The sequence below is a fragment of the Lepidochelys olivacea genome, assembly GCF_965140295.1.
Source record: "Lepidochelys olivacea isolate rLepOli2 genome assembly, chromosome: 8".
Classification (NCBI taxonomy): domain Eukaryota; kingdom Metazoa; phylum Chordata; order Testudines; family Cheloniidae; genus Lepidochelys; species Lepidochelys olivacea.
In genome coordinates, this window is record NC_140418.1 from 12444106 (window position 1) to 12460078 (window position 15973).

The 15973-nt window shown below is 45.4% G+C and overlaps 1 protein-coding gene across 1 annotated transcript in view; it reads right to left on the reverse strand.

Moving 5' to 3' along the window:
• JADE2 (jade family PHD finger 2) overlaps window positions 1-15973 on the reverse strand; it is a 148560-nt gene that overhangs the window by 21379 nt on the left and 111208 nt on the right. The window contains exons 7-9 of the mRNA XM_084636516.1: window positions 13195-13362; window positions 11506-11622; window positions 2532-2993 (exon numbers count right to left, since the gene is read on the reverse strand). Of these exons, the coding sequence (XP_084492642.1) occupies window positions 2532-2993; window positions 11506-11622; window positions 13195-13362 (747 nt within the window). The remainder of the gene's footprint in view (window positions 1-2531; window positions 2994-11505; window positions 11623-13194; window positions 13363-15973) is intronic.

Here is a 15973-nt window from a genome sequence, read left to right on the forward strand (position 1 = left end):
AAGTAGCTCAGTTTAGGCTGCATTAAACTGTAATATGTTTCTGGATGATTGGGCTTTCACATCAGTTAGGCAAAGATTTATCTGTGGGCCCAATGTTCCTGGAAAGCAATAGCATCTGGAGAGTATTTCTGAGATGTTTTGAATGTTCCTGATTTAAAATCCCATTCTTAGTAATGGAGCTACACCTGATGCACCAAGCCATAATGGACGCGACGGGAGCAGGGTTAGCTCAAGGCTAACGCATTCCCTGTCCTAAAAATAATAATAATTAATAATCTTCTCTTCTATTGGGCCTTTCTTCTGAGGAGCTCAAAGTACTAAACAAACACTAACTAAGACTCACAACAGCCTTGTGAGGTAGATAAAGGGATGTACAAGGAAGACATCACTCCCAACCATGGCCCACTCCAAGAAGCATCACCTACCAAATAACCAGCACCACCTTCTGCTGCACCCTGGAATTTCCTTGGAGGTCTTCCATCCAAGGACTGACCAGCTCCATCCCTATTTAGCCTGAGAGAGATGGCAATATCAAAGCACAAGCTAAAATATGCTTTTTCCTGCTTCCCTCCTATCCCACCTGCCCTCTTAAGTGCTCAGGACAAACCGTGCCACTCTGCCAACCTGCTCCTTTCCCTCTCTCACTCCTGAAAGACCAGGCCAAACTGCGGCTGAGGGCTGGCCCGCAAATGTTCTGTGCTCTCTGTTTAATCCCCAGATGAACTCAGCTGTTTCTTCTGCTGAGTGATTCAGGCAGAGTGGATAGCACTGATGGTTGCACCGACTGAAGGAGAAGAGAGGCTGGCACGTTGTAGGTGGGCAGTCCTTCCACACACCAGCAAGGAGGAGTGTGGAATATAGGGCGGAGGGAAGGTTCGTAGCAGAAGAAACAAAGTCCTAGTTTCCCTCTAGCTCTGTCCAGCTTCCCTTCAGTACCATATGAGTCTCCCATAACCCATACCTTAAATTTGGCAGAGCTGTGTAAGCTGCATAGCATCTAAGACGTCCTCCATGAAGGCCTATATTCTGTACTTTCAAGGCATGGACCCCATGTTCTAATAGGCCTTTCCCATAACTCTATGACCCTACTCCTGTGCACTATTCCTTCCTGTTACAGTGGTTTGCAATAGCCATTCAGTGCTTTGACATCCTTCTCTCTCCCCCCTGCCAATTTTGTGTCATTTCACTACACGTGTTGTACTGCTTCTTCCTCTTCCTGTTTTTGCCTGCTCTGTCCCAGCACCTTGCCCCCCTGCTCATACTGTCTCTGCTGACACTACTATTTCTGTCAGCTGCATGCCTGTATGCAGCCATTAAAGTGAAATTTACAAGAAGCTAAGTGTGCTAGCAGCCTGGTGTTTCTTCAGAAAGCAGGTCTCTTATAAATATCCCTTTGCTGCCTGCATACACAAGCCGAGCAAGCAGCGGACACACCGGGGAGAGCAGGCGATGTTAACTGCGAGAGACCAGTCACAACTGTTTGTTATTGTAACTTAGCTGACATTGATTCTTCCTTAAAAAGCCACCAGGCAAAAGTCCTCAGGGTTTTCCCTCTCCTCCACAAACTCACGTCAGACACAGAACACGCAGGTCAAACAATGGGCCCACCAGCCTGTGAAGGGGACCTGGGATGGTCTGATGGGCAGTGAACCTGCCTCAGTGGAGTTTAATGTGATACACCCCAGGTGGCATGTGACATAAAGCTCTGTCCATTCAGAGATCTCCCAGAGGAGGTGGCCCATTTCCCCGTATGGAGACAGCTGGACCAAGCCATGAAAGACTTAGTTCCACCAGCCTTGTAGTTCACGTCTACCATTTTATCTGCCCTTATTGTTTTGTTTTTAGACACTACGTAAATTATCTTTCTGTTTTTAATGTGAATGTCATGCTGGTGGAAGGTGCTGAATTGCCAACACTGGAAACCTCTATTTTGGGTCCAATCCTATGCCCCTGGAGATCAAAGAGAGCAGGATTGGGACTTTCATCCCCAAAACGGGTAGCTGCAGTGTTGGTTTTTGGCTGCACTGCCAGCGTGCCTCTCCTCTGTTCTGGGGGACCCCATCTGGAGAAGCGAGGAGAGTCCGGACTCCATGCACATTCAGTCTTTGACCTCTCTGCTGAGACTGCCAAGAACTGTCCCAATTGTGTTGGTGGTTTTGTGATGAATGTATATGTCCACTAGGAAATGGACTGTCCCGGGAAGTCCACAAACTTTTGTTCATATTTTAAAAGGAACACCTACACTTAAACATAGGGAACATAAGAAGTGGGATGACTGGAGGGTTCTGCTCTGGTAATATAGCTATATTATGCAGAATTCTAGCCAGTGATAACAAACAGGCAGCTCAGAGCAGAAGTGTAACTGACTGAGGTCTTTTTTGTGGACACAAACTGTGGAAGGGAAGTGACTGTCAAGGAAATCTAACTAGGTCAAAAGACATGAAGACAGTTTCTTCCAACAGACGCTGCCCCATATTAAAGAAGCCCTGGTAGAACAACAGAGTAGGCCCTTAAACCAGAAGTTTACTCACCCTCTCTAGGTCTTGCCTGAGATGTGTGAAGAGCTTTAAGCGTCGGTACAACACATCCTGCTCTTGCTGAGCCAAGTTGTCCACTTCATCTGTTTTTGGTGTCAGCAGTGGCTTGTTGCAATTTGCTTTCCTCTTCAGCTTCCAGTACTGATAAACGAAATCCACCAGAGATTCAGTTAGGTCGAGGTTCTCTGCTACCTCGGAGGGCTTTACAAGTTCATAGAAGTCCTCTTCCAACTGCTGGAGCTTCTGTTTCCGCAGTGTGACCTTTTCCAAGTCCAACTGGGCTTGGTCTGCCTCTGCTCGTGCCTCATCTGGAGGTTTGGTAGCCCCACTGCTGTGCTCAAGGCAGAAGGATTTGAACTTCACTTCATCGTTCTCCGCTAAAATAGTCCGCATGTCCAGATTGTGGTCAAAAGCACAAGTGACGTGGAATGCAGTGATGCAGGCGGGCATGGAACACTGGAGAAAAGACAAAGCAGGGAACCCAGGTTATTTCACTCACCGCCCATCATGGCACACTGAGGAAACGTGCTCACTCCTGTTAAATCACTGTACACAAGACATCACTGACTACAGCGGCACTTGGCCATTACAACAGGACGACGAGATGTGTGAGCCTGGCCTGCCTATAAAAGGGATCACCCTACCGTATGTAATGCAATAAGTGACTTTGCACGTTACTCCAGGGCACCCAGCTGCTTGACAGAGAAAAGCAATAAGAACTTGACATTGTACAAAGAGTAGACACCCATACTGAGAAATGAGTATATTTCCCAAATCTCATGTGTGTATGGCTAGTCATCATAATTTCAAGTACAAGAATCTTCATTAAACTGCTGTCTCTACTGGGTTCCTTTCAGTCTCATCCCTGCGGCCCTTCTGATGCCCCCCACGTAAACCAGGCCTCTCTTTTGGTTATTATAAAAATAAGGTTCTGATTGTTCATCCAATAATATAGGCAATACTGTTCTTGTCAATACTATGGTCCAATATTATGGACAAATGACTGTAGCTGGGTAAATGAGTCTCTCCCAATAGAGAATTAATTTATTTCTTATTGTAATTTCTCTCTCTAAATTACCTGAGTTTCCTTTTCTTTAACTCTAAAAATGGCCTTGCTAATTTTATCTGAAGTCTACAGAGGGGGTCACAGTCCATGAGTAAAACAGGAATCTAGGGAGCTTCTAACTCTCGTGGAGCACAGTGCCTTCATTAATAAGTAAGCAGCTCCTATTGAAATTCCATTCCCTCTAATTAGCTTGGGAAAAAAAGAGGAAAAGAAAATGGAACCCCAGCTTATTTAGAACAGACAACGTGAAAATGAACATTAAAATCGGTATAGGGATTAACTTGCTGTCCAAAGTTATGTTAAATTAGAATTTTCAAACAATTTTGCTAAATTCCCTCATAGTTAAATTACTCTGTCTGGATTCCACATGCAGCAAAACCTAAACTACGAGTTTACACTGAAGCAAACCCATCTCCCAGCTAACATGTGGGCTGTACACATTTCAGCACTTTCTCCTCCCCAACCCTCCTCTATTCATTAACTATTTTTAATGGCTCAGAGTGTCAGGTAATTATTTAAGCCATAATCCATATGAAATCAGTCTATTTCAGCTGCTAATGACCAGTTAAATGGCAATAACGAGACATTCTGAGGGGCTTATTACTGTAGACACCACATTTAGCAGTTTATATAACATTATTCTGGGGCGGGGGGGGAGTGGAGTGAGCAGTTCCAGCACGAACGACCACATTAAAACCTATGATATTTCCTGAAGGCTGATGACAAAAATACAGGATGTTCCACATTTTTGGTGAGGTTTCGGGTAAGATTTAATTTTCAAAAATAAAAATTCCAGTTGTATTTAAACTGCAAAAACGTTATTGTTTTTCCTCTTTGTCCCATCGGTCTTGGATTCCTGCCCTGTTATTAAGTTACAGAGCACATGAGCTTTCAACATTGCTGTTTTTAGATATTTCCCCTTGACTTTGTTTATAAATCTGCCGGTGCTTATGAAAGCAAGAGACTACCTAGACCCAGGAATAGAGCAGGCAAGTGGTGTCCAAGTTAACCTCTCACACATCTCTCCCAAGCCCATTAAAATCAATGGAAAGATTTGCAGAGACTTCAGTCAGCTTTGGATCACCTCCATCCTGACCTTTAGCTCTCCTTCTATTAATTCTATGCATACATCTCCGATGAAGAGGGGCTACCAGTTGTGCCACAGTACCTGTGGTCATATTCAGGATGGAAAGAGACCACAGAACTTACCTAGCTCTGAGTTGAGACATCACGGGATGTGGACAAATGCCCTCTAGGCATTAGATTGAGATTACTGGGCCCATTTGAACCATGATCCAAACCATGTTTGAATCCATGTCTCCTCCTCTTAACTGATTTAAATATGTGGATACCTCATTGCTAATTGTGTTACTGTGTATCAAAATAAGCAAATTCCACTAAAAAGTGACCACAGTTACCACATAGCACTGCTAACTAAGACACTATGGTATTTCCCTATACTGACACTGAGAAACAACACCAGTACATCAGATACCACTGTGTGGTAGCCATTGGTAAATGGTGATGTTTTGATGGCTACCACTGTTGCTATTGCAGAGTGAGCAGGAGTCTTGTTTGCCTAATACACTGATAGAAGTGCCAGCAAAGTTCTGAATACAGAATCTTTATTTCTCCTGATCCTAGGAGGGACAGAGATAACAGCTTGATCATCAGACCCCAGATTTTTTTGGTAGAGCCAACATATCTTCCTTTGGTTATTAAGCTGCATACACTTGCTGTGAAAGTCACTGGGACAGAATAAATACAACAAAGTGACACAATGTCATTCGATGGAGTCACTTTCCTGACTCTAATGGAACTTTAAGGTTGGACAGCTTTGCCAGCTGTAAGTTACCTTGATTGAGTTTTCTTGTCCGGTTGCCAAAACGGTTATTTTACTGCACTGAGCTATCTAGCTACTGATGTAGTCAATTGTATCTATATTGGAGTAACATCTGGGAGCACTTTAACCAAACCATTGGGAAGATCCTTTGAGCTGTTATGTGCATCAATAGCTACTGTACCATAACGAAAGTGCACAACCAGAACCATTCAAACTAAAAAAAAAAAAAAAAATGGATGCATCAGTGTTGCCTTCCTTCCTGACTATTTACGTCACCAACAGTATTAATATCATTATTCAAGTGTCTGCGGCTTTTGCCAAAACAACAGCCTACAGAGCGCCCTTTACACAGGAAAGATTATCTGCACTACCTTAGAAATAAAACAAATCGAATGACACTTGTCCTGGATTTCTCCTTTGACAGATGGCAAGCAGCAGTTGTCAGAGACTGTGCCCCAAATGCAAATAGAAAATAATTAGCAAGCTCAACTGACAGAACAACAATTAAAGGTACCTGATCCACAGCACCTACCAACGGACCTCGCACAAATTGACAATAAAAACATATTGATCCATCAAATCATTCATGAGCACAGAATGCCAATGGAACGAGTCTGTGCTTGGGGAAGCATCAGTCTGGCAGGCGGAATGAGCTGAGGCAGTGGAGTTAGGGTAGCACACTGGATCTCACAATACTTATGACAGTAACAGTACATAGTGATGATAATGCTACTGCATAGCACGGGGTGGTCAAACTGCAGCTCGCAAGTCACATTCATCTCTTTCACAGTTAAAGTGCAGCTCGCGGAGCCCCCCCACCCCACTCTCCACCTACCAAACTGAGGGGATGGGGGACTTGGGGCTTCTGCCTTGCAGTGCGATGGTGGAGCTAGGGGATTCTGCCCAGCAGGGAGCGGGGTCTAGGGGCTTCAGCCCCGCTCTTGCTGAAGGCCAAGCCCAGGCAGGCGCTTCCCACAGGGCTGAAGCCTCTAGCTGCATCACCTTGCCACAGGGCAGAAGCCCCAAGCCCTGGCAGGTGCGTCTGGCTCTCAAACCTTTGAAGATTATTTTATGTGGCTCAGAGGGTGTCATAAATATAAAGGGAAGGGTAAACACCTTTAAATCCCTCCTGGCCAGAGGAAAAAACCTTTCACCTCGTAAAGGGTTAAGAAGCTAGGATAACCTCGCTGGCACCTGACCAAAATGACCAAAGAGGAGACAAGATACTTTCAAAGCTGGAGGGGGGGGGGGAGAAACAAAGGTTCTCTCTGTCTGTGTGATGCTTTTGCCGGGAACAGAAAAGGAATGGAGTCTTAGAACTTAGTAAGTAATCTAGCTAGATATGCGTTAGATTCTGTTTTGTTTAAATGGCTGATAAAATAAGCTGTGCTGAATGGAATGGATATTCCTGGTTTTGTGTCTTTTTGTAACTTAAGGTTTTGCCTAGAGGGATTCTCTATGTTTTGAATCTGATTACCCTGTAAGGTATTTACCATCCTGATTTTACAGAGTTGATTCTTTTACTTTTTCTTCAATTAAAATTCTTCTTTGAAGAACCTGATTGCTTTTTCATTGTTCTTAAGATCCAAGGGTTTGGGTCTGTGTTCATCTATGCAAACTGGTGAGGATTTTTATCAAGCCTTCCCCAGGAAAGGGTGTAGAGTTTGGGGAGCATTTTGGGGGGAAAGACGTTTCCAAGTGGGCTCTTTCCCTGTTATATATTTGTTAGACGCTTGGTGGTGGAAGCAATAAAGTCCAAGGGCAAAAGGTAAAATAGTTTGTACCTTGGGGAAGTTTTAACCTAAGCTGGTAAAAATAAGCTTAGGGGGGTTTCATGCAGGTCCCCACATCTGTACCCTAGAGTTCAGAGTGGGGAAGGAACCTCAACAAAGGGTCAGTAAGTTCGGCCACCCTGGTACAGCACCTTTCATCCAAGTATCTCCAAGTACTTTGGAGGCAATGGGCCAAGTCCATCCCTAGATGTAAGTCCAGGGAAGCCAGTGGAGTTGCATCAGAGATGAATTTGACCTGTTAATATGTCTTCAGACCACTCTTGTGGAGCAGAGAGACAGGGAATATTTCATTCACCAATGAACTCCAGCCACCTCTAGCCATGGAATGCAACAGCTCACAGCAGTGCTACACAACAGATTTAGGGCAGAACGTGATGGAAATGTAGTATCCAGCAGAACTTGAGGGGGGCATTTAGGGAAACAGAATGTAATTACCAAAGTTAAAATACAGTCAGGGCAACAGTGTTGACAAGGCTGTATTCTTACAAATAGCTCCATGGGATCTTTAGTGACCACAAGTGGTCTGGACCTAAGCTTTAGGTCTCATCTCGAAGAGGGCATCTTCAGCATCACAACTGCCCTAGTACGATGCTAGGGCATTGGTTCAGTATTGACGCAGAGGGAAGAAAATCACAGCTAGGCTCTTGGACAGTGCACATCAGACTCATTTCCATTTCCCCCAAAAAATGTTTTTGTAAGTTTTCAACACTGCATGGTTCTCTATTTGACCAGAACAGGACTAACTGACTTATCTACTGCAGACTTTAGGAAATACATTTCCACAAATAGCTGTGGTTCTCCAATAAATGGATGTTAATATTTAGTGATCAAATGGTCTTCATTTTTCCCTAGCATTCTGGGTTTGGCTTGGTGCAGAATCTGCAAAGACACTGGCCTCTTACCCATGCAGCAGGTCTGTCTCTTGGCACCTGATCTTTGTCCACTGTCAGGCGACTACCACTTACTAATGAAACCAGTGACGTTTTATTCTATACTCAAACCAAAACCAAACTGAAAAGGGTTAAGGAGCTAGCTGTCTGGGAGCAAGGTGTCTGTCAGCAGGTCTGTCTCTTGGCACCTGATCTTTGTCCACTGTCAGGTGACTACCACTTACTAATGAAACCAGTGACGTTTTATTCTATACTCAAACCAAAACCAAACTGAAAAGGGTTAAGGAGCTACCTAAATGGCAGATGACACCACAGCTTCTTTCCTGTAACCTTCAAAATCACTTTCCCAAAGAAGGAAGGTTAAAGGACAGTACTATCAAGAGATGCTGTCTTCAGAAGGCTGAACTACTGCCAATCTATGGAGAACTGGCACCAAGCCCTCTCACAAAGGGGCACTGATAATCTCTGCCAATAAGGGTCCAATGCTTCACCAGTCCCTGTTTTGACCTGCCATGGGGGCTTGAGTCCGTCTTGGAAGCTGGCGTGCACAGCATTCTCAGGAATTGCAGTACCTTCGGGATATGTAATCAGTATGTTTTCTTATACTTTGTTTTTTGGTTCAGCAATGTAAACAAGAAAATGCCAAGAGGATACAGCACTCTTTTTGGCACATTCTCACGTCTAGCCACAAGAACCACTATGAAGTCATGATTTCCCCTGAACAGAAAGTTGGAAAACTGCTCAGACAGGGCTGTATCCTCAGCTAGTGTGAACTGGCATTGCTTTATGGAGCTATGCTGATTTGATCTGGCCCACAATTTTTTAGAAGTAAAAACAAGGAGAAGATAGTGATGTGCATGAAGCAATATCAGCCAGGGGGAAACAAGTTCCTCCCAAACCATCCCCTTTGTTACATAACATTATGCTGATGATTCAACTGCCAGCTTGTGTGTGGCAAATTCTCTAGACGTACGGAGCCTGGGGGCACATGCAAATTCCATAGGCGGGTGCACAAGCCGAGTTAGGTGACTAGCTTACAATTTGCATGAACATTTGCTTCATTTGCACATGCAACTGCAGTAACTGTGTACACATTTGTGGACAAGAAATCTCCATTTATTATAATGTGATCCTGCTTCCACGCATCAGGAGAGAAGAGCGATGAAACTGAGAAGGCCTCCTCTCCTTCCTTGTTCGAGATGAAGGAGTTTTTCTCCAGGCACAGTTCATTTAGTTGAAGACTGATCCTGCTTTGAGCAGGGGGTTGGACTAGATGACCTCCTGAGGTCCCTTCCAACCCTGATATTCTATGATTCTATGATTCATCTTCCAGAGTCTTACTCTGTCAGGTCAGTGAAACCCGGTCAAACTGGCCACTAAGAAAAGCTAACACTGGAAGCCTGTGAAATTAGCTTCTTTTAATGTTTCATCTGTAACTGACCTGCACATACCTTAACTATCTCATTCCTACCCTCAGAAGTTAGCGCTAAAGTCCAGATCTTCATTTCAATCAATGGGAGCTAGGTACCTGAATACCTTAGAAGACCTGGGCCTAAGTACTATAACAAACAGATTTTTTTCTCTTTAAAGCTCTCACAAAATGGTAGTGGTGACAAAGATGGTTAGATTCCACCTGTACAAACAGGCACTGATCAAAAATTCGTTACATAAACCTAAGGGCTTTGCAAACACAGGCCTTTGTTCCTCTGATGAGAGCAGAGGATACAACGCTTATTTACCGCTACGGGTGAACCTGCTGCTTATTCATCCCTTAAGTCCTTCAATAAAGGCACCGTCTGCACATTCCTTTTTCTTTCAGCAGAGCTGTTCTGCAAGAGCTATGGTGGCACTGACAAACACTCCAGTGGCAATCTTATGAAGACTTGTAACCTGTGAGTTGTCAGCACACGAGACAATAAAACTCTGTGTTCCATTTCAGGTGACCTTTAATTCAAATCCGTTCAATCCAAAGGTTCTCACAGCTAACGTGTGATGCCTGCGCTAAGAGGATGAAGTCTCAGAGAATCTGAATTCTTTTTGATGCTGCCAAGTCTATTTGACTCCTTTCACTGCCCTTCCGTTCTTTGAAAGCAGTTGCCATTATTACACAATATCTCCATCTGGCAGGGTGAATAAGCAGATCCACCCAAAGCCATCAAAAAAGAAGTGAGTCAATGCTGGAGATTTAAAGAAATATGGTGAAATCTCATTTTAAGCTAAAAGGATTGCTTTTAAATAGCTCCCTTTAAAGTATTAAAACCATTGCGGTTGCATAAACATCACAGAGGCTTGCAGCTCTTTCTATTATTAAGACATACCACTGTTCCTCAACTGGCTAGTTACTCTCTGACACTTATGTATCATTGCTATGTCTGATGTTTAAGAGCCAAATCCCACCTCAGCACTGCATAGTTAGACTTGATGTACGGACGTACCGAGGAAGGAGTTTTTCCCAAGTTCATGGAACCCGAGAGCTGTTCCATGGCTGCTACTGCAGCTCTGAGGTTGCACCGTGGCTTGGTGGGGGAAGCAATAGCTAATGAGGTTGTGCAGCAGCAAATCCACCAGCCCTTCTGCTCTTCCCCTGGTTTACCCTCCCACCACCGAACCATGGGGGACTGGACTCTGAGGACTGCAGTGGTGCAGTCCTTTTGGCAAGGTTCCACAAACCCTGGTCCCCCACATCTGTTCTGCTGCAGTCAGAACCCCCTGCACCTGGATTTGCCACTACAGTCAGAGCAGGATCTCCTGGGGTCAGTGCCCTGACCTACAGAACCTTTTGTAACAGAGGTGTTTTTCCACAGGACAAAATGAAAGCATGCAGTCCCTTCCATACAGCATTGCTGTGGGAAGGGTAGGGAATAGGATATTTGCTGTGATCCACTAAGGTGTTATAGAATAGGTACAAAACAGGGATGTATACATTCTAAGTATTCTATTTCGTGAGCTGGTAGGGCTCAAATCAAGTGCAGTTCCTTGTAACCCTGGAAAGAAAGCTAAATTTTCTGGCTTTCCAATGGTAGAAAGGTTTCATTCCTAGCCCTACTGGCATGTGAAATATTAATACAGCTGGCTTCTGACTTTAGAGCAGCGTCACTGTCAGTCCTTGTAACTACAGAGTCACTATGGCACTGGCATCATGGTGAACAAACAAGGCTTATTTTGATTTGCAGCATTTCATGTATTAAAACATTACAAACAACAATAATTGGTGGCAACTGATTGGCTCTTGTGCTCCCAGCTGTTACTTTTATTACCTGTCAGTGACTAAGAAAACTTGTTCCCAAACTAACCGACAAATCCTTCCCTCCAGTGCATGAACAGGGCTCTCAAGAGCAAAACCTGGCCCTGGGCTTCATTAAGCAGCGTTACATACCTGAATACACGTTCCAGTGCACTCCTTGCAGAGACTGCAGGACAAAGCCCATCTGCTTGCTGGGATATGCGAGATCTTTGTAATGGGTTCCATTTTTTCTGGGCATCCGATGCTAACCTAGTCAGGACACAGAGTACATGTGTTTGTACCACTTACTACATGCATCTTCCCTGGGATAATGCAAAGCTTGATTCCCTGTGGTGGCTACAATGAGAGGAGGATTTTCTAAAAGCCGTCTCTACCATCACCCATCATTTGCAAAAACTCAGCTCTGAAGATGAACGAGATGGCAGGAACACGGAGGGTAAGGCCAAATGCAACCTCTGAGCTAAATCCTCTCTGGTGTGTTGTTATAGATGGTGAACTGGCATGTGCGCTTAGCGTGACCGAACCCAGCTAGAGGCTGGGTGTGTCTGCTCTCCCTGGCAGAGCGCAACAGGGCTGGACTGTCCCCTAACAATCCAGCCTGTGTGAGGGGCAGCATGTACCTGAGCTGCCTCAGGAGCGGGGCAGGCACACGACTGTGATCCTGAGCGTCCCAATCTGTTGCTGCTCCCTTTCTCCAGGGGGAAGTAACTGAGGCACAGCCTTTGTGCTGGTGCAGCTAACTTCCCCCTGCACTGGCTCCGGGGCCTCAGCTGGCGTGCTTGGGGCATGTGGATCTGAAGTGCCATCTATTCCCCACCCCCGACCACCCACTCCCCACACACTATGCAGTAGGTGGCATGGGAGCTGGGCAGTGGCTGCTCTCCTTCCCACGTAAGCTCTGACATGGGGGTAAGCCACACAGATGAATAAGGGAGCTCTTTATGCACCCTCGTGCCCCCGGACTGCCAGGTAACCGGGCTTACAGTTGAGCCCAAAGCAATTTAGCCTAAACTCTACTTTAAAGAATTCCACATACCCATTGCTGTATTGTTCCTTATGTATCCACCTACATTGTACTCTTACTTCACGTTACTCTTTATTTTTCTACCAAATGTGGATGCCAGTACATGTATGACTCCGTGCTGTTCTATTGGCATGCCACGCTGAAGGACTAGGAAATATCACTAAATCATTGCTCCAAATCACCTCCCTTGCAGGAACACATGTGCTGCAATCAGGCAGAGTGCCATGTATGCACGCATTGTACGTGCACCTAAGTCATCTATCAGTTCACTGTAATAAAAAAACCCTATTATATAGTCCTCCTGGTAAAGGATTGCTCAGTAATGTGGTGAGATTAACATTGCAGCTGCAATATAAACAAGAATGACTTTCCCCAGGGGATACAAGCAGAAAGGGTAGGTACAGACAGCAGGATGGTAGGTACCTGCTGTTGGTTCACTATCCCATGCCTTGGTACCTTTGCTCTTATACTGCCCAGACTTTATGAGAACAGCTTGGAACTGCTGCACAGAACATGAGTGAAAGTTCTGAGATCAGTGCTGGAAATCACCAGGGCTCTGGTTTCCAAAGGTTTATGTATAAGTAGGTTCAGGTAGTTTCAAAGGAATATGAGTGCCTAATTCCATTAGGCTTCTTTGAAAATGCCAGTCCAAGTTACCTGCCCCTTACTACGGAAAGCTTGAAACAAGTGATAATAGTACAGGGTCGTTGATTGTACTGGGCACGCTAAGACCAACCACAATCCACATCCAACCTCATCCCACCCACATCTGGAGAACATGTTGAATAAAGTCTTACTTCTGGGATCCATAAGGCACAGCTAACATGAACCCATTTTGTCCCACTCCGGGTGGGTTTCAAAGCTCCCCCTCTCTTCGGGCAAAGTAGACACTTTGGCTGAACTCCAAGGGCACAGGTTCGACAAAGCCAGTTCCCAAGGGGAACTTTTAGGATTCCATAGCAAGCCTGTGCAAACACAAGAAACATTGCATTAGCTATACCACATATTCCTCTGGAAGGGCACCCCACCAATACACTTCCGTATTTATTCATTTACTTGCACATTTTTATATGGGTGGCTTAATGCCATGGCATCTGGATATTGTCATAACAATTAAAAGCAGACATGAATCAATCAGCGACAACTGGTTTAAATCTATCTATCTATCTATCTATCTATCTATCTATCTATCTATCTATCTATCTATCTATCTATCGGATTTGTACTGATGCTCTGCCCCTAGAGATATGCCCTGTAGTTTAATTAAAGGCCTGAATACCCAAGCGTGTTTGTATCATGCCAGGCAGCAGCAGTGAAGGTTTCCCAGTGCTGCTCTGCTAACAGGCCTTCCACATGTTCTTGAGAGACTTGTTCTCTCACAGGCTTTGATTTCTCTGATGAGATCATCAATGAAGGAGGCAAGTGAAGACAACAGACTCTGAAAAGTGGATGTCCAGCAGGCACTGGACTGAGACCATAGGCTCACATCACACAGGTTACCGAAGAGCTACCAGAATAGCAATAGCTTTCAGTCCTTCCAAGTCTGGGTCCTATTCAGATCAGTGACCTAGAGGTGGAAGGTTCTCTCTCTTATTAGCAGTCCCCTGAATAAGACATTTTAAAGTTTAAAGGTAATATAAAACCAGCTATGCTAGGACTGGCAGCATTCATTTCACTGATCTCCCACATGTCAGTCGGTGATGTTGTGCTAAGACAACCTGCCCTCCCTCAGATAAGCTAGAACATGGCTTTTGCAGGTCCTCCACCGGACCCTCTGCCACTCAATGAGTTGCATATACTTAACAGAAAGATATAGCCAAGCTCTAATCCGAGCAGCATCAGAATTCACAAGGTGTCCTAGATACTGTGCTTTCCCTTCTGGTGGGTTGAGAGGTGTAGTTGGCTTGTAGGTTAGTATGTCAATCATTCCAATTACTTCAGTGCCTTTTAAGAAAATCCAATATCCTCTTTCTCACTTCCATACTCATTCATCCTGGAAGCACAGCATTTGAAGAGCATGGATTTCATTGGCCAGAGATACAATAAGAACAAACTCTTAAAGAGAGAGGAATTCCCACTCAACTACCTTTAATGTCCATCTTTCTGACATTCCTGTTTCTGCAAAAGGCACAGCAGCAACGTCACCGAATACCCATTTATGAGATGCATGCTGTCTCTTGCTTGGAGGTCTGAAAAGGAGCTAACTGCAAAATCTTCAAATGAAAATATATTTTCCTTGCAAAGTGTATGTCAGCACTTCTTCGAGATCTCCACCTGAGATCAGCCTGACTGGGAAATGTACAAAAGTGCTCCAAGGTGCACAGACCAAGATCAGCTCATTCCATCTTCCCATCTTATCTAAGTCTCTGTCTCTCATTTTTAGAGGGTTCATAAAATCTGACGGCGCACAGAAAATGATCGTGACCTGCTTTGCGGGTGGGATCAGCACTTGGTAGGTAAGATACACAGGGGCAAGACAGGCCATCTGCTCAGCCTGCCTGCCTGCTGTGATGGGCCATGCAGCAGGAACCAGATGCTGCTCTTTCCAGAGGAAACGCAGCCCACCATGACAACTCCTTCGTTACTGGGGACTGTAACCATGTTCTCTCATTGGAGTGGGGAAATCACAGCCCGTTAGCACTGTGTGAGAATTCAAATAGAGGTTAGAAATGTGTGCTGAGGGAGGCAGAGGGACAGGGGATTAGGTCAGGAATAGACTCACAGGGCCCGCTACCGTGATGTACACACTGTGTAACCTTGTTGCCTGCAGTGTGAGTCAGGCCAGAAATTAGCTTAGAGTTAGTGTAGAGCTCTGGCAGGAGACTTAGCTGATAATTTAAGACCTGATTCAAAGCCCACTGAAGTCAATGGAAAGGCTCAAATTGACTTCAGTGGCACGGGATCAGGCCATTAGTGTCTAATTCTGCAGCCTCTCCCTGTGGAAGAAGCTCCCGCCCACCCGAGTAAACCAACTGGACCCTAGGAAGCCCCTATGGCTACTTACATGAGTAAATGCTACTTAGCTGCCACTTTCTGCTTTCAGGTGGCAGTGGCCATACACACTGAAGAGCAAAATCCTCCCTGATGTTGGCCTCCACACCTGTGTTGCACGGGGAAGTCGTGTAGCCTCCACGCCTGTGTTGCATGGGAAAGGCGTGCTGTCTCCATGCCTGTGTTGCACGGGGAAGGCACGCTGTCTCCATGCCTGTGTTGCACGGGGAAGGCACGCTGTCTCCATGCCTGTGTTGCACGGGGAAGGCACGCTGTCTCCATGCCTGTGTTGCACGGGGAAGGCACGCTGTCTCCATGCCTGTGTTGCACGGGGAAGGCACGCTGTCTCCATGTCTGTGTTGCATGGGGAAGGCACGCTGTCTCCATGTCTGTGTTGCATGGGGAAGGCACGCTGTCTCCATGCCTGTGTTGCACGGGGAAGGCACGCTGTCTCCATGTCTGTGTTGCACGGGGAAGGCATGCTGTCTCCATGCCTGTGTTGCACGGGGAAGGCACGCTGTCTCCATGTCTGTGTTGCACGGGGAAGGCATGCTGTCTCCATGCCTGTGTTGCATGGGAAAGGCG